General features: G+C 45.2%; 1 protein-coding gene across 7 annotated transcripts in view; it reads left to right on the top strand.

Annotated features, from left to right (window-relative positions):
* The window catches only part of RERE (arginine-glutamic acid dipeptide repeats), a 422789-nt gene that overhangs the window by 361113 nt on the left and 39491 nt on the right, over positions 1–22185 (top strand). For 5 of the 7 annotated variants that reach the window (XM_066374961.1, XM_066374958.1, XM_066374959.1 and 2 more), the window contains one exon: positions 3472–3552. In XM_066374961.1, coding sequence (XP_066231058.1) covers positions 3472–3552 — 81 coding nt within the window. Of the gene's footprint in view, positions 1–2054; positions 2243–2580; positions 2731–3471; positions 3553–22185 lie in introns of those variants that run through there. The other 2 variants (XM_066374963.1, XM_066374964.1) reach the window with 2 other exon arrangements.

Genomic DNA, 22185 nt, shown 5'->3' with positions numbered 1-22185 from the left:
AAAAGACCTTGTGAATGGTTGGATGGGAGAGCGGAGTTAGTAGGCTAACTAGTAGGAGAGGGATAAAGGTTTGGCCTGGGGCTAGCACTAGAATAGGCAAGAAAGAAGGGTCCTGGAAGACCTTTCTTAAGAAGAATCCTGAGGACTTGGTGATTTGATGTTGGGGCCAACAGGGAAGGGCAGAGTCATAGATAATGGTACCATGACTGAAAAAGGTTATGTCTGTGGACTCTCAGCCTCCATCTTACAGAGTGTGTGACAGTGCCTGGCATGGGTTTTGGAGCCTGGGGTTGAATTCTGCCTTTCCGTCTAAGGGTTAGGGTGACCTTGGTCTAGTTACTTTACCATCTGTGCCTCAGCTCCCTTGCCCTCCATTATAAAACAGAAATAATAATAGTACTCTGTAGGCTGTGAGGACATGAATGTACTGTATGAGGCCCTGGCATGGAGTAGGGACTTCATGGATTAGTTAAATGAACGATGTTCAGAGGAAGAATCCAAATCTGAGCTCGAGTTTGCTCAGCGCCACCTCGTCCACCTGATGCTCTGGCATCCGCCTCAACCAGATGCCGCCTCCTCTGCGCCGGCCTCTCTGGAGAACCTGCTGGGTGTCCTTTGGCTTCCAGCCCATGTTCAGATCGCATTGGCCCCCGGCATGCCACCATGACTCACACCGATCACTCACCTCAACTTAGTGTGGACTCTCCTCTCCTGTAAGCACTTCTCAGCCTCCACCTCCGTCTTTCATGGCAGATCTTCCAAACTCCGTCCACCCCTGCAGATGCTCTTAGTTCTCAGTAGTCTGACTGTGCCTCGCCATTTTGGGTAGGCATTCTGGGCGCCACTGTCTGTCCCTCTGGGCTCTCTGGCTGCACTGAGGAGCTGCACTCCACTACATTATGCTTGACTGAATTAAGTCTCAGACTGATCTTTAATGACTCCACACGTGTTTATCTTACCTGCTAAAATAGAATCCGTTTTAATAAAGGTCCATGGTTATTTTTAAATTCCTCCTGATACTAGGTGCTCAGTAAATAAGGAGTGGATTGAAGAAGCATTAATCCTGTTGGCTGAAGTTGAGTTCAGGCCTTCCTCATCTCATACCTGGGTTATCTCACCAGCCTCTTCAACTGGTATGTCCATTGCAGCCAGACTGTCCCTAGGCCACAGCTGTACTGCCACTGGAGCGGCCCTTGTCCAGTCTCTCCGTGGACTGTTCATGCTTAAACTTCTCCGCAAGTCTGCAGTTAGGGCCAGTGGCCTGGCCTAAGAGGCTCTCTGCAACCTGATCCTCGCTGGCTGCTCAGGGCCTACCTGCTGGCACTCCTCTTTGCACACCCTGCCCCCCTTGCAGTTCCCAGAATGTTCTGTATGCCCTTCCTGGCTGGCTCCTCTGCTTGAAGCCCTGCTGAGCACACCTGGCAGGCTCCTGCTCTTCCTTGTCACTTCCTCTGAAACACCAGCAGTGTAAATTGCTTCCTCCTTCTAGCCCCACCCACAGCCCTTTGTTCCGCTGCTGCTTTTCTGAGGGCCCAGAGATTGATCTGTTTACCTGTCTGCCAGGGAGCCCCTTGAGGGCAGGGCAGCCTCCTTCCTCTCTTGCCCCCCTGTGGAGATGCCTTGCACATGGTCCAGTATGCATGGTGCTGATAAGAACGATTACTTTTGTCAAGTAACTGAGGTCACTCTCTTCCAGACCAGAGGAGGGCTTGTTTCTTTTTTGTGCATTGACACACTTTTTCCTTTGAACTATAAGAATTATATTGAAAACTGACAGTGATGAGTCATATCTTAGAAAGGACGAAATCTGAAAATGCCGAGTCTCTAGGAATGGAGTAGGAGGTTGCAGATCGGTGTTGCAGGCCAAGTCTGGCTCTTCACTGAATTTGCCCGGCTGGTCTCTAACACGGGGAGTGGGAGGGACTCTCCTCCCGGTGGGCAGGTGATTTATTGGCTGGGAAGCTTCCGCGGTGATTTAGTTGTGAAACGGCGCCTGGCGAGGTGCAGGCTAATGCCTGGGCCGCGCTGGAGCGGCCGCCCACAATCCTAGGCCGGAAGGGACCGCGGGGGTCGTCGGGGCCAGCCTTCCAGTTTTGCAGCCTGGTGGCGGTGGCCGTGCGGGGGTAGCACTGCTTACTGTGCCCGCTTGGAAGGGAGGATTGGAAACGGAGCGGCCTGGGAAGGGCCCCGAGTGCCGACGCGGCCCCGGCACCGTGGGCGCCCCCTGCTCACTCTCGCTGTGGTAGGGAGGAAGTTTCTGCGCCTCGCTGCTGCATTTACCCCTGCTGGTCCGAAGGAAGAACCCGAGAGAGCAGCGCCCGGGCCCCGGGAGGCGGTGGCGCAGAGCCCCGGCGTGGGGCCGGAGTGCGGGGCCGGCGGGCAGCGCGCTGATCCAGGCCGCCTTTTGCAGCCTCCCGCGGCCGCTGGGCTCTGCGCGCCGCACTCCAGCCTCCTCCCCCGGTGGCAGCGGTGGCCCCAGCCCGAGCCCCGCGCTGCGCGGCCCCGCTGCGGTCACACACCGTGCCACCTCGGCCGCTCCTCCCTGCGCTTTGTGGAGCCGGAGCGGAGTGACAGGCGCGGCCTCGCGCTGCTCCAACCCCGAGTGCGCTCGGTGCCCGCCCGGCGTACCTGTGGCTGCCCGGCCACCTCAGCCCACCCGAGCCCGCCCTGCTGGGACGTGCAGTGTGGGGTCGACTGCGTGGGACCGGGCTTCGCGCCCGGAGCCCCGAGGTGGGGTCCGGGGCAGCCGGCAGCTGCCTCCACTTGGGCGGGGAGGGGCTGCCTGGGAGGAATGGGACAAAGTGAAAGTCTCTAGACTGCTAAGGAAACTGGGGTGGGGGGGCGGTGAGGGGCTTCGGGGGGATGGAAGGGGTGCTGGTCATTCTTTATCTGGTGCTCTGGAATGGCTTTTAGTGAAGAGATGGCGGGCCGACCAGCTGATGTTCTGGCCCCCAGTGGGCTTCTGATATCGGTGCTTTCCTAGTGAATTCCTCGGATTAACGACAGGGCCTTGAAGCCGCTAGGGTGCCCTTCTGGGGAAAAAGTCTCCGGGTTGGGTTCTGCTTCCTCCTTTCTCGGCACTCTGGGAAGCCTCCTCAGGTGGAGAGCAGTTGTGCTGTTCTATTGAGCCACGAAGCCTATTTGTTGTTTACGCCGTCGTCAACCAGTGCGCAGACTAGTAGCAGGGAGTGCACAGATTGCTCCGAGCCCCCCACACAGGGTGTTCTTCCCCAACCCTGTGTGGGGTATGGGATGTGGGCTTGGGGTTGTGTACAAGGCTGTGGGGGCCTGCCTGGCTGTGGGTCCCCAGTCTGCTGCTGAAATAGGCCCCCGAGCCCAGTCAGTATTCCCTGGCTAAGACTTTTTTGTGGTGGTTATTCTGCTGATTGCAGATAGCTTTGCTTTGCTGACATCCTGTTTTGTTTTCGGTTTTTACATCCCATTTGTTGTTGTTGTTTTTTTTTATCACAGAAACGCTTCGTTAAGGGGCTCAGGCAGTACGGCAAGAACTTCTTCAGAATTAGAAAGGAGCTGCTTCCCAATAAGGAAACAGTGAGTACAATTGGACTTTATGTAACTTGATTTTTTTCCTCTTTGCTCCTGCTGCTTCTCCACACTTGATCTTATGAAATGGTTTCCTTTAACCCTGCACTGTGCTCACACTCAGGCTGGGCTCTAGCATCCTATTCATTTTACTTCCTTTTAGTTTTAGCTCATGGTTTTAGATAGTAAAGTGACAGATTATGTCTATCTCCTCAAAGAGAATGAACTTCTGTTGTAAGAACAAAATGGTCTTTGGCAATAGAGGGTTAAGTTGGGGGTGGGGGGAGCCCTGGGGTGTTGGGGAGTTAACATCTAATTTTAAATACAGTGGCTGAAATAGGAAATGTCATTTATCACTAGTTTGGATTTGGTTGATGTGGTTTGTAGCTCATATACTTTGAATTCTACTGGGACTTTCTCTGTATTTAATGTTGCTGTGTTTCGAAGAGTAGTTTTAACTCTTTAATTTTCCAGACCTAAAAGTTTGCACTTTTCATTTAATGGATGTACAAGAATTGTTTTAATTTTTAAAGAGTCATATCTGATGAGTATACTTACTAAACTTGGGGTAGAAGGGTTTGCTGAGGAGACTTCAGAATGAAGTTATATGAGGAAATATTAGCAAGAGATTCTTTATGATTTCTCTGTTACTTCCTACAGGTGCTGTTGGAGGAGGGTGGAGGAGTGTCCTCTTCTGGTTAGGCCAAGGAGTAGGGGAGACTTGGGTTAAAGTAGGGCCAGCTGCCTCCCAGTGTTTGTGGCTAAAGCAGAGGCCAGTAATCAGAAGTGCTCTTTAGGACTTGGGGATGGGGTGATTATTTAGACATTTTTCCCAGAAGTGTCAGGGGAGATGGATGAAGAATAGTCATTGTAAAAGTGGGTAGGTTGTTTAGTTTGGTTCAGTTTTCTGTTTTCTAATTGGGTGTTGTTTATTGATCTCTTCTTACTCAGTTTTGACTTTTTTATTTATTATTATTTTAATGAACAGTTTCTTGATACTCTGTATAGTACCCTAAGAACAACGATTACAATAGGAAAGAGGGATTCTGAGATTTCAAGTGTAGCCTCTTCTAAATCAGTGGTTTGTATCATCAATCATAATTAGATTAAACTTTTAATATTTATTATATATCCAAATAAGCTGAGAGATGTGTCATTTTGAAAATGATAAAGAGGCCTGACCTGTGGTGGCGCAGTGGATAAAGCATCAACCTGGAGATGCTGAGGTTGCAGGTTCAAAACCCTGGGCTTACCTGGTCAAGGCACATATGGGAGTTGATGCTTCCTGCTCCTCCCCACCTTCTGTCTCTGTCTCTCTCTCCCCCTTTCTCTCTCCTCTCTAAAATGAATAAATTGAAAACCTTAGAAAATAATGTTTAAAAAAAAAAAAAAGAAAATGATAAAGAGAAAATGTTCACAGACATTAAGATAAAATATATTATGTCATCATTCCATAAAACAACTTAGTTTTTTTGCTCTTTCCAGAACAGATTGGAAAGAGGTATTTAATGTAGAACAGTGAAAGTTTTCTGAGGATTTCAGTTATCTGAAGTTTGATACATACTTTTAAAAACTAAAATGCCTTCACTGGAGTGTAGGAATTTTGGTTTGACCAAATTTGGGTGAAATTGAGAGATCATTGCGTAGCTTTGATTTGATTTGATGTGATGGGCTAGATCGTAATCTCTCAACTCGAGTTTTATCTACCCCTGTGCTCTGCTGAAACCTGCAAACCATGAAGGATTTGATACAAGATATCGTTTAACAATTACTTTATCTTTCTGTTTCAAAAATAAATTTATAATAGCAAGATTAAGCATTAAATCTAAAATTTTCTGTCTAGCATTTGGAAATGCCAGTTTTATCTAGTTTTAATTCCTAAGTGGAAACTTGTCCAGCTCTGTTTTTCTCTTGCTCGTGGTGGTTCCTTATTCTTATTGATGATGTCAAGCTCCAGAAGAAGCCTTTTCTCTCCCACAGACAAGTTCTCTTCGAGCTGGTTCTCTGGTCTTTTCCTGGCGCATCTTTCTTGAGACCCTTGCCCAGCGCTCTCTGCGGTCGTAGTTTTCCAGTCACGTGACTCCTCTCTCTACCTCTCGTCTGGCACCTGGCAGTCTTCTTGTTCCAGCCTTTTCTGGGCCTGGCCATTGGAGCTAGTGGAAGCTTTATTGCAGCTGACATTGCCTAACTAACTGTTCTGGTGTCGGGCTCTTTTGTGTAGAATTGGAGGAGTTTGGTTAGTAGGGTAAATCTGTAAGGATTCTAATCAGCTGGGAGAGGCACTCGTATTTTTCTTAGTTATCAACATAGGCGAGCTAATCATTCACAACTCTTGGAGAGGGAAGGGCAAAGGTCTCTCTTCATTTTTGCTGTGGAAGATGAGGAAATAAGTAGGCACCAGTGTTCTTGGTTGAAAACTTCCTTAATAGAAATCTTCATACGGTCATGCCTCTTTTTATAGCAAATCCTTAGATACTTTCCACATTCTCTTCTATTTACCAGAATTATTAACTCATTTCTTTGCTATTCTCAACTAACTTGAAACTTCAGAAGGGTATCAGCATCCAGAGAACATGCCTGATTGGGCCCGGGCGCAGGTCAGCAGACCTGTGCTCTATTCTTGGTTTCACCCGTAACCGTAGTACGTGATGATCTCTTGACTATGCAGTCTGCTTTGGGCTATTACCGGGAAGTTCAGGGCACATCCTGACAAGGAATGGGAAATTATTTTCTCTAAAATGGTGTTTCTTTGCAGAAAACTTGATAGGTGCCGCATACAGTCTTTATAGAATGTTCGCACAGATAGGGGATATCTCTGCTGAGAGTGGAATGGTGATTCCTGCCTCCTTGGCCACTTACCTGCTGTGGGGCCTTACACAGATTATTCAGCCTGTCTGTCCTTTCATGTCTGTGTCTGTAAAACAGGCTGGTTCTCCTATTCCTGAGAGGAGTTTTGAGAATTTAAATGAGATACTATCCGTAAAGAGCACCTAAAAACACTTGAAAATGATTGTTCTTCCTATCTACTCCCAATATTACAGAGTAGTTAAATATTATGAAAGTACAGAATTATTTTCCACATATTAGCAAATTGAATCCGTGTAAAAATAAATTATTTGTTTTTCATTCATCTATCTTGACAGAAAGCCTTTTAGTTGAAAAACTGAGAAGGAGTAGAGGGCAGTGTCTAGTTTAAGGGGGATCTATTTGGTCTTAAAGCTTCGTTGAGGAGACTTCCGTTTTTACCAGTCCCTTTAGTGAGTTACACCGACAAAGGTTTCCCGATGGGCATGGACGGGGGCAGCTTTCCTAATTCTTTGGTTTCTGGTGTTTATTATGCAGGCGCTAAATCTGGCTTTTCTCTGAACACTGCTGCCCACTGAAGTGGGGGCAGTGGCTTTGAGTGTGGAAAACCGACTGTTTATAGAGGTCTAGTTGAGTGGGTATTTCATGTTAACCTAATGGTACCCAGGAGAATAACCACAACTCAAGTATTTTAGTTTCATGGTTGTACAGATATCCTGTAGTTTATTATCCTTCTCTGTAACCATTTGCCTCCCTCAATATGCTTATAAGATGTAATTAGTAGTAAAATACAGTCAAGAATCTTTTTGCCAGCGTCTCAGATTCCCCTGGGCTGTGCACTTCTCTCTCGGGACACTGTTGGGCCTAAACCACATCAGAGCCTTGGGTGTAAGTACATTTGTGTAAATCAGAGAGTGTTCCCAAGCTGAGGTTCTGAGGGGTGACTGGAGCCAGGACCTTTGAGTTCTGCTTGAAGCCCTTTGGATTGATGAGCTACATGACCTTTGATGCTAAGGTAATGCCTAAAAAATAAGAGACCAGATAGAGCTGAATCTTAATTACCAGGAGGGGAACCCATGTGATAAATAACATAAAATCATGGATGTTCCAAAAACAGATTTTGATTTTCACACACATTGAAGTTTTCTTCAAAATTCTGAGATGATTACAAGACATCTGTCGTCTTTAACACGGAAAACATGTTTGTGTTGTTTGAACCAAAGACTTTCTGTGTCTGATACCTGGATGATTGTCTCTTGAATCTTGCCTGGCCTTTGGTTATGGCTTTCTGTGTGAGCTGTTGTTCAGACATAGTTAGCCAGCATTGGATCATAGACGGGGAGCACTTGCTCAGTGACCTATCTCAGATGCAGCTAACGTTAGTGAGAAGATGATCTGAGCTGCTTTGACCAGGTAGAGAGAAGAGGAGCCCCCAGAGTTGTAATCAGCCTGTGGAGGGAGATGGTGCAAAGGCATACAGCCTTAACTACCATCTTCATCTCTGCAGTTTTATTTTTGAGCACCTAGCCCAGTAGAAATTAAGCGCATGCTATTTGTAAACCCAGTTGCTGGTACATTAATATGTACTATACTAGAAATTCATTTTCCCCCACTTCCATTTTCAGAGCTAAACATTCCATATAGTTTCGTTTTTAGAAGTTTTGTACGCATATCACTGAGCACTGTGATGGGGGGTGTTTTTAAAGAGGAATAATGTACCAGCTGTGCTTGCAGGGAGCCACCGTCACAGCAAGGAAGATGGACCATTTCTGTGTGCTCAGGGCCTTCCTTGGTGGATTTTCAGGCCCCTCAATGAGCACAGAGGCTGAGGGCTTCTGGAAGGTTCTTTGGAGATGTGGCATTTGAAATGAACTTTGAAGGAAGGATACATTTTTTGACAGGTCGTGAGTGGGAGGGTAAAGGAAAGTGACTTTCCAACTGTAGGAGATGTCACAAGCAGAGGCATGGGACGGGAGACTGCAAAGCATGCCTCAGGGGGGTACATTACTGTGGCTGGAGAGCAGGTTGCACAAGGGATGCAGGAGGACTTAGGCCAGAATTATGGCTGGCAGGTTTACTGGGGGCCTTACACTCTCTCCAAAGAAGGTGTTTGGGGACCCTCCCCACCAAAGTCTTTTATTTTACTTACTTATTTATTTTTTATTTTTTTACACGGAGAAAGAGTCAGAGAGAGGGATAGACAGGGACAGACAGACAAGAACAGATATGAGAAGCATCAGTCATCAGTTTTTCATTGTGACACCTTAGTTGTTCATTGATTGCTTTCTCATATGTGCCTTGACCGCGGGCCTTCAGCAGACCAAGCAACCCCTTGCACGAGCCAGCAACCTTGGGTCCAAGCTGGTGAGCTTTGCTCAAACCAGATGAGCCCGCGCTCAAGCTGGTGACCTCGGGTCTCAAGCCTGGGTCCTCTGCATCCCAGTCTGATGCTCTATCCACTGCGCCACCGCCTGGTCAGGCCCCACCAAAGTCTTTTAAATAGAGACTTGGGAGTGTCCAGGTTGAGATTCAGAACATTGTTGAGAGAGGAGGTTCTTGTAATAATTCAGTCTTGTAGTAAGACTGAAAATGGGGAGTTGAAAGTGACTTATGAGAATGGAAGTCTGTCTTTTACTTTGATTTTCTTCATTGAAAATGTGAAAGAGGTGGGTTGTTTTGATGTTTAGGATTTTAACTTTGGGTAAATGAGAAGTATTAGAGATTTAAAATTTTAATTTGAAAAATAACATGAAAATCAGCCCTTTTCAGCTACATTTCTGGGAATGAGTTCTATTAAATAGATACAAAGATATCTTCAGACAAAAGACCTTTTACATAGAGCCTGTTCCCCCCACAAAGAGTGACTACTATTGAGAAAGGGCTTTAGGACTGAGTTATCAAGATTCTATTAATACTAAGAGGTTAAAAATGACTCTAGCATTCACTTTGAATGTTCAGCGTAAACTTTTATTTAACTTCAGATTATAACCTTAGATAAACAATTTTCTAGCCTCATTAATGCGTAATCTAATGTTATATAACAAAGTATGGACTTCCTGAATAGGTTGATACTGTTAAGGACAAACGTGACATAGCCACATAACGATACTTCAGCAAGTTTCTGGTTTTAAACCAGAGACCTCTACTGCAAATGCTGTGTGTCCGCTCCGCTCACAGTGTGGTATTCAGATCATTGTCATCACGTCACCTGGAGTTCTTGCAAATCACGGACTCCCAGGCTCCGGTCCATTCCTATTGAACTAGAATCTGTATCTCAACAAGCTCCTCTGGTGAGTTGAATGCACAGTGCCGTTTAGTAAGCACTGCTGTTTACAATAATGAAGACTTGCAGAATTCTAAGCTTGTCTGTTGCATTTGTTCTTTTCTTTTTTTTTTTTTTTTTTTTTTTTCATTTTTCTGAAGCTGGAAACAGGGAGAGACAGTCAGACAGGCTCCCGCATGCGCCCAACCGGGATCCACCCGGCACGCCCACCAGGGGCGGTGCTCTGCCCATCTTGGGCGTCGCCATATTGCGACCAGAGCCACTCTAGCACCTGAGGCAGAGGCCACAGAGCCATGCCCAGCGCCCGGGCCATCTTTGCTCCAATGGAGCCTTGGCTGCGGGAGGGGAAGAGAGAGACAGAGAGGAAAGCGCGGCGGAGGGGTGGAGAAGCAAATGGGCGCTTCTCCTATGTTCCCTGGCCGGGAATCGAACCCGGGTCCTCCGAACGCTAGGCCGACGCTCTACCGCTGAGCCAACCGGCCAGGGCAGCATTTGTTCTTAAATAATGTTTTTATTCTGTTAAAGTTGTAAGTTGTTTCAGTGTTAGGGCTTGATTTTTTAAAAATTTTTCAAACATTAAAGAAAGGTATCTGGGCTTATTTTCATTATCAATAGCAGAATTTCTTTTTTTAGAAAGAGAGAGAGAGAAAGGGAGAGAGAGATGAGAAACATCAACTTGTAGTTCTGTCACTTTAGTTGTTCATTGATTGCTTCTCATATGTGCCTTGACTGGTGGGAGGGGAGGGGCTCAAGCTGAGCCAGGGACCCCTTGCTCAAGCTGGCAACCCTGCACTCAAGCGAGCCAGCCTGTGTTCAAGCCAGCAGCCTTGGGGTTTTGAACCTGGAACCTCAGCATTCCAGGTTGATGTTATGTTCACTGCATCACCACCTGGTCAGGCAATATAATAGAATTTCTTAATATAGCTTCCCTCTTCCTGTTTCCCAGTTTTTCTAGAACTACAATTACAACTCTTGCCATATTCATATAAAATCTGTTCTCCTCCTCTTAACTTGTGATATACAGTCCTAGTTTGTGAGTCAGACTCTGTTTGTTTCTGATAGAAATCTTTTTATTTGAAAGAATAAACATCTCATTAATAAGAAGTTTACATATTTAATGCTACAATGTTTTCAGGTGTTGCTTTTACTGACACAACTCATATGAATAAGAAATATAAATGTTTTGAGATCGGCAAGATTCAGTAAAAAGATAGACATTTTAAGCCATACCTTTTCTCTTAATAACTTACTCTCTAGTAGATGCAGATAGAGTTGGAATTTTCCATGCAAGGCGGAAGTGATCACCAGTAGAAACAGCCACTGCCTTTTGGTGGCCAGTACTGTGATCCTATAGTTATTCCCAGGCAGTGAGTTTATTCCCATTAAAATGGAGCAGAGGCTTGAATCTGTTCATTTTGATAATCTAACCTATGGATATTTGACTAGGCAGTGATCCAGTTTTGACTAGGGTCATCTAAGAGAGATTGACTTGTATAAGTGAAGCAGTTAAGAAATTTGCATGTAAGAAACTTTTGGTGCTGATGTTGGGGGGAAAGGAGGTCTTAAAAAATTAGGTGAATCTTTAAACCAAGAGCTTTGAATATTTGCTGCTTGCATTGTTAACATCTTAGGTCTGTCTTTTTCGAATACTAGAGCTGGTGGGGGTAGCATATAAGAGTGCTTCAATGTATGCAATGTAGTATCAATACTTAGAGAAACTGCATTTCCGAAACTGCTTTGGACTTTTTTTTTTTTTAATTCAGTGAGAGGAGGGGAGACAGAGAAGACAGACTACCACATGTGCCCTACCAGGATCCACCTGGCAAGCCCACTAGAGGGTGATGCTCTGCTCCTCTGGGGCTTGCTCCATTACTCAGCAACAGAGTTCTTCTTAGCACCTCAGACAGAGGCCATGGAGCCATCTTTACACCCGGGGCCAATTCATCCTGGGCCGACGCTCTACCACTGAGCCAACTGGCCAGGGCCTTGAACTTTTAAAGTATTATTGAACACGGTGCTGCTTATAAGGATTGGTTTTTGTTTTTTGTTTTTTGTTTTTTCTGTATTTTTCTGAAGCCGGAAACGGGGAGAGACAGTCAGACAGACTCCCGCATGCGCCCGACCAGGATCCAGCCGACACGCCCACCAGGGGCAACGCTCTGCCCACCAGGGGGCGATGCTCTGCCCCTCCGGGGCATCGCCCTGTTGCGACCAGAGCCACTCTAGCGCCTGGGGCAGAGGCCGAGGAGCCATCCCCAGTGCCCGGGCCATCTTTGCTCCAGTGGAGCCTTGGCTGCGGGAGGGGAAGAGAGAGACAGAGAGGAAGGAGAGGGGGAGGGGTGGAGAAGCAGATGGGCGCTTCTCCTGTGTGCCCTGGCCGGGAATCGAACCCGGGACTTCTGCACGCCAGGCCGACACTCTACCACTAAGCCAACCAGCCAGGGCCAAGGATTGGTTTTAAGTATTTGCTAACTGATATTTCTTAGGCTATGGCTGGATCTTGGTTACCTGGTGAATTTTAGATGGAGACATTTATGACTTCTAAGCTAAAACAGACTCTCCCATTTTATTAGCTGGTAAAATAAATGGATGGTTTACAGTGGTCTTTAAGAAGACTTATAATTTGTGATTACTGTGGTTATAGTCAATGCATTAAAATATTTGGAGCCCATATTTTATATCACTAATAGATTTTTTTAACCTTAAGATCCATTGAACCCATGCTAACTTTGAAAATCTAGTTTGCTGATGCTTTTAAAACATGTATCTAGTCTGTTAAAAGCTGACATTAAAAATGTTTCAAAATAAATCAAATCATAATTCTTGTTTAATTGGTTCGTTTTATTTTAAATTATGCTCTTGAGTAAAACTTAGAAAATAGAGTAAAAACTTAATTGTATAGTTTAGAAAACATTCACCTCAGTCTTATTCACAGCTTAGCAGTGGTAGAAAAGATACCCTCCACACCCCCAGCCCATAAAAATTAATTTTTTTTCTTGTATGTAATTTGAAAACCATTAGTTGTATTATAGAAAATAGGAAAAGCAAGCAGGAGAGAACTGGCTTAAGACACCAGACTTCTTCTGTTAAGCTAAGGTGTTTTTTTTTGAGATGTTTAATTCTGAAATTGTTTCCATATTAATGACCTTTGTTCTTTTTTTCACTTTTGAAATACGGTTCTTTGTTCTGTTCATGTCTTAAGTTCTCTAAATTGTGGCATCATCAATCCCAGGATTTGGACTTTGAGGTGTCTAAACCATTGTCACAGTTGGCAAAATTGGGAGTGTTTTGAGAACTGTTTGGGGGGAACCTTTGGTACCAGAGGTGCTCTCTGTGGGGGGACTGAGAGCCCGCTGACCCTCGTGGAGCTCACAATCCAGTGGAGAGGCCAGCGGGGCTTGTGTTCTTGTCTGCAAGGTGCCTGAGTTACAGCCGCTTAGACTCTGCAGAGCTCGGTTACGAGGTGGGGCTGTGGGGCTGTAGGGCTGTACGACTGTGAAAGCCTCCTGAGTCCTTTCCTATATGGACGGGGCCATTATACGAAGAGCTCAGTCCCTCTCCCCAGAAGAATTGTATTTTCTTCTGCCCTTTAAGAATTAATATTTATTTTAGTTTAGTTGTGGACTTTAAACTCTGCTTCCTCGCCCCCCATGCATTTTGTTATGTAGGAACCATATTTTAATACTTCTTTATGTCACCTTTAATGCCCTATAACAGGCCCTTAATATTTGTTAAAAACGAAATTTTGTGTGTGTTCACACATGTGTGAATGAGGGATAAAAATACATGGTAACCATAGATATATATGGTCCTAAAAGATTAAAACTTCTCAATGTTCTGCCCTGGCTGGATGGTTTGGTTGATTAGAAGCGTTGTCCCCATACACAAAGGTTGCAGGTTCAATCCCAGGTCAGGACACAAATAGGGACATACCTAAGTTTCCCCCTTCCTCTCCCTCCTCCTTCCTCCTTCTCCCTCCTCTCCCTCTTCCTCTCCCCTTCCTCCTTCTCCACCTCCCCCTTCCTCTCTCTCACTAAAAATCAATCAATAAATTTAAAAATTTTTTAAAGTTCTTAATGTTTTTTTTTTTGTTTGTTTGTTTTTCCTGAAGCTGGAAACGGGGATAGACAGTCAGACTCCCACATGCGCCCGACCGGGATCCACCGGCACACCTACCAGGGGGCAATGCTCTGCCCCTCCAGGGCGTCGCTCTGTCGCGACCAGAGCCACTCTAGCGCCTGGGGCAGAGGCCAAGGAGCCATCCCCAGCGCCTGGGCCATCTTTGTTCCAATGGAGCCTCGCTGCGGGAGGGGAAGAGAGAGACAGAGAGGAAGGAGAGGGGGAGGGGTGGAGAAGCAGATGGGCGCTTCTCCTGTGTGCCCTGGCCGGGAATTGAACCCGGGACTTCTGCACGCCAGGCTGACACTCTACCACTGAGCCAACCGGCCAGGGCCTCTTAATGTTCTCAAGGAAAAGTTTTCCTCACCTTTTGCTCTTGGTGTTTATTTTCACAATCTGCTTTGATGCTGTTAAAGATCAGCTGAAACCTGGACATCCCAGGCCTTAGACTGTTGAGTGGATAGCAAATCCTTGTTGACTCTAGTGTGCCAGGGTAGTGAGACTAGGACTTGGGGTTCACTGTGCCACATTGGACTTTCCTGTTCTGTTGATATGGTCAGTAAGTCACCTCTGTTGTTTGCACAGCAATTCTGTTTTTGAGATTATAAGATTAAATGTCATTGTTGATTTTTCTCAGCAGGTTTATTGAGCAAGTCAAGAATAAAATATTGTTTTAAGCAGTAGAGTAAGCCCTTAGCCAGTTGCAGCTTGGCTTTAGCGCTGTTGAGAGAGGGGCAGGTGTGAGAGCCAGGTGAGGTAGAGGAGGCTCCGTGTTGCCAGATTCCACAGCTTTGCAAGGTTCCTGTGACTGTATGGATTTCCCCTTTTAGTCAGTTGTGAGTCACCATCATGTGCCGTTTTATTATCTTGAAAACATTCTGGAATTTTTATCCTGTGTCTTTTGCTTCTGAGTGAAACACCACTGAGGATGCTCTGAATACTATTAAAGTTGAAGTATTTTTCCTGTGATGCTTTGGTTATGTATTTTCTGCTGCAGCCTTTCTCTCTTTGTTCCCATGTGCAAGGGCTGGATTTTTCTTGAGTTTGGCAAGAAATGGTGACTTTTGTGTGTGTTATTGTTTTAGAGGTCTGGAGCAACATAGGTCCAACACCTCTGGGACTTGGTGATGACTGATTCAGGCACATGCCTTCTAAGATCAGAACTTGGTTCTCCCTCCCACAGATGCTCCATTTGGAAATAAGTTAGAGGTTTGTGGCCTTAATGTTGTCAAGGGAGGTGTTTCAGTTTTGTAGGAAGAATTTGGAATTTGTAGAACAATTACATTCTAAAGCAGCCATTTTCAACCTTTTTTATCTCATGGCACACATTTTAGTTAATTACTAAAATTTTATGGCACACCAAAAAAATACTGTATTTTTTGCCAATCTGACAAAAAAAAAGTAAAATTTGGATTTATTTACACCAGATGACTATGATGTGTTGGCCGTTTTCTTTCTTTCTTTCCTCCCTCCCTCCCTCTCTCTCCGTCTCTCTTTCAGTCTAAGGAAAAGAGGCAAGTGTTTCTGATTAAGTAGTCAGGTAGTCCATGTTTTCAACATTCTGGCGGCACACAGGTTGAATATCACTGCTCTAAAGCCCTGGTCAGCAAACCGTGGCTGGCGAGCCACATGCGGCTCTTTGACCCCTTGAGTGTGGCTCTTTCACAAAATACCATGTGCAGGCGCTACCTTGATAAGGAATGCACCTACCTATATAGTTAAGTTTAAAAAATTTGGCTCTCAAAAGATATTTCAGTCGTTGTACTGTTGATATTTGGCTCTGTTGACTAATGAGTTTGCCAATCACTGGTCTAAAGGAAATGTGCCCAGTGACTGTACCTCACCTGTATCTGTGGAGGAGTTAAGCCACAGCAAGTGCACTGGGCAAACCTGAGCATTCTGGGAAATGTGGGATTAAAAAAAAGTAAAACCTTTAAAAATAAATTTCAAATTAGCTCTATCCTGTGGACTGAATTTACTTAACAAAACTTGAAATCTTTATTTCTTTTGAACATGTAAGCCTATCAGGTGACTCAGGAAAAAAGTCCTTGTGCTTCTCTGTACCGTATTGTGTCCACCAGGTGACAAAGCAGAATAATACAGTCAAAGGATAGAATGTTTCTTACGCAGTCATTTTGTATGCAAATTAAAATATGTGAGTTTACAATTAGGTACGCTTACCCATTTGTCCAGTATATTTGTCTTAGACTCATACTAACTCGTACTATATTCTGTTCTAATTGCTAATTTCTCAAATGCTAAGTGCCTTACCAGGTATGTCTAAAGATACTTACGTGTGTTATAAAGTTTTTATAGAAATCGGGGACTAAGGGGGTTTAGACAGTATGAATGTAAAACCTTTACAGCTTATTCCTAATAGCAGTCACACAGAGAGCACCTAAAGCAGGGGTCCCCAAACTTTTTACACAGGGGGCCAGTTCACTGTCCCTCAGACCGTTGGAGGGCTAGACTATATAAAAAAAAAACTATGAACAAATCCCTATGCACACCGCACATATCTTATTTTAAAGTAAAAAAACAAAACAGGAACAAATACAATATTTAAAATAAAGAACAAGTAAATTTAAATCAACACACTGACCAGTATTTCAATGGGGAACTATGGGCCTGCTTTTGGCTAATGAGATGGTCAATGTGCTCTTCTCACTGACCACCAATGAAAGAGGTGCCCCTTCCGGAAGTGCAGTGGGGGCCGGATAAATGGCCTCAGGGGGCCGCATGCAGCCCACGGGCCGTAGTTTGGGGACCCCTGACCTAAAGGGTTCATCAAGTCTGATGGGAGAGTTAGAGATGTGGTCCTTCTCCCTGAGGACTTCTGACTGGTTACCACAGCGTGAGCTGGCATGGACCCAAGTGCTGAACTGTGTGGCGTGGACGTTAGTGGTAATGGGAGTTAGAGGAGCTGAAGATGAGCGCTGAGGGAATGTGTGTATCCCGGAAATGACACTCTTAGGGCTGGGGCTACCGAGGGATCGGTGTTTGCAAAGGTTAAAACTTGCTTGAAACACCCTGCCAAAGAAAGTCCTTGAGGTGTCCTTGTTGTCTGTTGAGGAAATTCCCAGGACCTGAATCCCTCCACAGTTTTCCAGATGACTGCTGCCCTGCTCTTCCTGAGAACCTGGTGAGATTGAACTCATTAAATATGACCAGGCAGTGGCGCAGTGAATAGAATGTTGGCCTGGGACGCTGAGGGACCCAGGTTCAAAACCCCAAGGTCTCCGGCGTGAGTACAGGTTCACTGGCTTGAGCACAGGGTTGCTGGCTTGAATGTGGGATCATAGACATGAATGACCCCGTGATCACTGACTTGAGCCCAAAGGTTGCTGGCTTAAGCAAGGGGTTAGTGGCTCAGCTGGAGCACCCTGTCAAGGCACGTATGAGAAGCAATCAATGAACAACCAAGGTGCTGCAACTATGAGTTGATGCTTCTTGTCTCTCTCTGAAAAAAAAAGAAAGTGTGTATGTATGACCATGGTGGTTTTGGACAGTTTCATTGTATGAAATGTCCTTTTATTAAGCTGGAATCTGAGTCTCTTTACTTCCCATTCATTGTCTTGGTTGTGCCCCTTGATGACATAGAAAATTATTGCCATGAACCTCCCTCACAGAGACTCTTAAGATGAGGCTGGGTAGTTGGCACGCTCTTGCCCAGACTCCTGGCTCCCGCTGTCCAGGCACGCCTCTGCATCCCACCCCATGCGTTCTAGGAGCTGTCTGGACTTCTGTCTCAGCAGTGTGGAGCAGCCAGGAGCGTGCCTGTCCTCTGCCCTGGCCTCTCCTACACCTAGTAGAAAGTTGCAGTATCAGTTTTGTTTCTTCTTTTGGGTTTAACACGTCTTAAGGTTAGCATTTTTAACCTACTTCTCATTTCCTACAGTGAGAAAGTATTAATGATTAGGATGTAGTTAAAAAATATATATATATACCTAATAGAATAGTGCATACTCAGGCTAAACATCAGGCCATTTTCACACCTGGAGTGGTGGGCCCGAGCAACAATGGTTCCAGGGACAAACCATAGCCTGGTCACACCTGAGACAGCAGGCCCCTTCCATTAGCCGTGGCCACTACCCCAAACCCCCGGGAACTGTCCATGCTGCTGACCTTGGCACTGACTCAGTCCCTTGACCCACTCGCGCGCACGTTGGTAAACTGGCTGAAGATGAAGAGGGCAGTCATTGAGCAGACATATGCCTTCATCTGTTCGCTGCTTTTGTTTCAACTACCTCCACTCTCCCCCTCGAAAACAAGAAGTCTAGAAGCGGGCTGTGCATGGACTGAGTGGGAGCCCTGGATTTTAAGGTACAGCCGTTGCTCTGGTGCTGGTTCTCAATTTTCCAGATTGGATGTTTTGCCTTTCATGGAGCCTTTTCCCTACTTAGTCCCCTCCCGCCTTTTTCCAGGTGGGGAGAGTCCCCAACAATGAGCTTCAGAGTATGTACTCACCCAGTTGTGGTCATTCCACTTTCCTCCTTACAGCCCCACCTGGTTTTACCAAGCAGATCCCCACCGAGTAGTGAGTCTGCATTTCAGTCTGGATTCTTACCATTCACATGGGATGTCTGCCGTTGCTGGACAACACAAGGGCAAGGTCAGAAGGTCTGTGACTCCGCTTCTGGACCAGTGCCTTGATGAACACTAATTCTTAGCTGTCAGGTTGACCACTTCCTGTTCTCAGATGCTGTACTCCCTCTGCTGGTTTTCAGACAGCTGATGCTTCCTTAAGAAACGCCGTCTCTGCGTTTAAGATGGTGTGGCCTGTTTCCTCAGGTCTTCAGCTGTGTATGTTGCATAGGCAGAGGACAAGTCTTTCTGGCTCTGGGAGAATTATTTCGGTTCTTAGGCAAGGAGTAAATGTGATAGAAATTCCTTTCTAATAATACCATTGCCCTCCCTACTCCCAGACATCCTACCCCTAAAATATGATGGGACATTTGACCTTGTTTGGGTGTCCGGACTGGGCATTTCTGTTTGCCTTCTGTTCACTCACAGTTTTCTTTCACCACCACCCCTGCCCCAGCCCAGCCCCCCTCCACCCCCCAGCACTCACCGGAGGAGTCATTTTTTTATGGCACATACAACCTTTAAACCAAAAAGAAAAGTGCATTGCTTGTAACAAAATGAATCTCTTTCCTGCTTTTATTTTGAAAAGCCCTCCCTGTTTAATGTGGTGAATGTTCACGCTCAAAGCTTGTTCCAAATAGGCGTTTGTGCATCCCAGAGGAACTTTGATTTCCTTAACTCTGCCCTCCTTTGTCTGTGGTGCCGAAACCTTTAATGATCTGTGAAGCTCTGAGACTTCAGTGCACAACAGAAGTCGTCTTAAAAACCCCTCCTACTGTATAAAAGACCTGCTGTTTCCACATGCTGGGTTTTTGACTCCCTGGAAGACTGACCTCTCACAGGTTTTGGTTGTACAGCGGGGCATCCTGGATTGGGACCTTAATAATGCTTTTGTGAAATATTTTTCCTCCTTCTCTCCCTCTCTCTCAAAAGTTGTAATGAAAATTCCGGGCTCTTGGCCAGCCTTTGGGATGTGATACAGTAGAAATGTTTCTGGTGCCCTTTGTTACTGTTCCGCTTTGATTAGTGTTAGCTTTATTTCCCGTACGCTTAGTTTTGCTTCTTCCTCCCCTTTATGGCAAAGGAGGTTAATTTAGCCAAGGTTACGCATTTATTATGCAAGCTGCTGCAACCTCAGTAGAGTCACTGGGACGGTTTTTGTGACAGAAAGAGACAAGGCAAAACAACTTTTTCCTTCATATTCATTTCTTTCTCCCAAGGCTGCCTTTTACTTTTAATGTCTGCTTTCAGAGAAGAATGTAACAAGCTATGCAAGTTATACTGATTTCCCCCATCTCTTCTACTCAAGGTGTTCCAGGAAACCATTGTACTGCTTGTCTTGAGATCTGGTTAAGTTAACAATCCTGGTAGACCTCACTCTTTGGGGTTTCTGCCAGGTGGAGGGAGGAGGCCTCTGGAGCAGCAGTCAACAAACAGTGACAGTCCTTTGATCCTCCTTGTGGTTCTCCAGTTCAAAAGACAGAAGTGGTTACAGCTTAAAAAACGGTCTCGAATACCGCTTTGACTTTGTAGTTAAAGCCCTTTTCATCCTTGCAAATGAGAACACTTGAGACATTCTTCATCGGTTCTCCCGATGAACCTGTGGGGTGGTTCTCCCGATGAACCTGTGGGGTGGCGGTGCCGGTGTTCCTGCATAAGCGCAGGAAGGACACTGAGGCACAGGGACCCCCAAGGGGCCCTGAGGCACTCTCGAAGGCAGGCATGGGGGTGAGCCAAGAACAGAGCCTCTGTGGTGTGAGGGTTTAGGTTTGGGGCCTGGTCTGCCCCTCACAGGAGGAAAGTGAGGTTTTATCATCATAGAAAGTCTTTGTTCACAGGAGGACTCCTTGGCCAACTTGCAGTGATGAGTATAAGTATAGGTGATCTCTTTGTGTCTTAGAATGGACCCTCTGATGAGCTAGCGAAGGGCCTGTGATGGAAACTTTTGCTTTATCGGTGTCCCAAAATCTGCTCAGTCTCTTTCTCTTGCAAAAAATATGGGCTAGCTTCCTTCTGGGTTAGATCCTGGGAGCCTGTCACAGCTCCGTCACACAGGGTGGATATTCTGTAATGGCTAGCGCAGCTTCTGCGTTTCCAGGTTCTATGCTGGAAATGTGCAGTTTACTGGCCAGAATCTGGCCCTGAAAGACCTGTGCTGAGTGGGGTTCCCTGGTGCTCACTCTGATTGCCCTGAAGCTGCGGACACTCACTGGTCTTCTGCCCCTGGTATTCATGAAGTTCCCATGGATTTAGCTGTTCCAACCCATGTTGTTCTTGCCCGATTTTGATGAAGCTGATTTTTCAAGCTTAGATTTTTGTTTTTGCTTTAATGTGGGGATGATTGTGAACTTGCTTAATATTGTAGCATGATTCTTTTTCTTCATTGTTCTACAAACTCCTGTGAACTTTGAGTCTTGTCCAAGCTGAAAATTTGCTTGAAAATTATATATGTAAGCAAGATCACATAGATTTAAAGAATCTGCTTGGACTAAATGGAATAGGAATCTTCAAACCTCTAATTTTTCCCAACCATTCTCTCTCACGCAAGCATGTAGACATACATGAACATTTACCTAGGTAGTACTGTTTTTAAAGTTTGGGTTATTTTATGCACAATTAACCTTTTAAAATCTTTTAGTTTAAATTTCCAACTTAAAAGTTGCAAGAGTAATAAGAATTCCCATATAATCTTTACCCAACTCCCTAAATATTAACATTTTATCACATTACTCCTAACTCTCCCTTTTTAATTCTTCCCTTAAAAACCGCATGTGTGATGTTTTCCCTCTCTGAGGGTGAGTCATTCCTTTCTTCCTAAATATATATACTGCTCACAAAAATTATGAAATATCCCCTAATTTTTGTGAGCAGTGTACTTCAGCACACACAGTTTTTGTTTTGTTTTGGTGAAAGCTGTAGTTGTATTATTGCTGCCTTCTGTTTAAAAAATACTCACGTGGCTGGCTCCACCAGAGCCTCCTACTTCAGTTACAACCTCAATGCACTTCAGTTTAGGCTTTGTAGGTGTGTTTTTAGTAGTTTTTCCCTTGCAAACATACAGAAGAAACTTAAAATCACCTGGTAATTTCATTACCAGGATGTGAGCCCTAGTAATTAGTCCCTAATCTTCAAACTTTTTTTGTTGTTGTTAATTGATTTGAGAAGAGAGAGAAGGAGAAGCACCAGCTTTTTTCTCTTAGTTCCATATAGTTGTGCACTCATTGATTACTTCTCATATGTGCCCTGACTGGGGGTTGAACGTGTGACCTTTGGTGCACCAGGTTGACTATCCACTGAGCCACCGGCCAGGGCCAGACTGTTCTTAGGCATATATCAATAAGTATTTTCATCAGAAGTGGCCTCAATCTGTTCTGTAACCTAAGATTTTTTTTAACTGATATTTTTTTATGGTTAACATGTATCTATAACATCAGTTTTGATGTTTGTATTTTTAAAAATACCAACTTCCAAGTGTGAGCATTTAAGTTATTTCTAGTTTCCAGGTTTTGGACCTGTTTTTCACTGTTAACCTTTTCTTCCCTTGGAGAACAGCTTTGTCTTATTTTAGGGTCTTGTCCATTTACTGGTATTTCAGACATGTTGGGTTTTTTACATTTTTACTTTGCCATATGATTTTGCTCAATTTGGTGGCGGTGACAAGGAGGTTTTTGCTCTGGCAAAACAGCATAGCTGGAAAATAGTGGAGTTCAGAGCCCAGCTCTGTCACTCAGTCCTTTTCTGGGGCTTGGATCAGTCTCTCAAATACTGGGGGACTTAGGTGACTCGCTAGTAAAATGAGGCCCAATTAGAGCCTCATTCAAGGAGTTGTAAATAAGCTCTTTCATAGTGAA

This window comes from Saccopteryx leptura, chromosome 3 (genome assembly GCF_036850995.1).
Source record: "Saccopteryx leptura isolate mSacLep1 chromosome 3, mSacLep1_pri_phased_curated, whole genome shotgun sequence".
In the NCBI taxonomy this organism is placed as follows: domain Eukaryota; kingdom Metazoa; phylum Chordata; class Mammalia; order Chiroptera; family Emballonuridae; genus Saccopteryx; species Saccopteryx leptura.
This window is presented reverse-complemented; position numbering and strand designations above follow the sequence as displayed.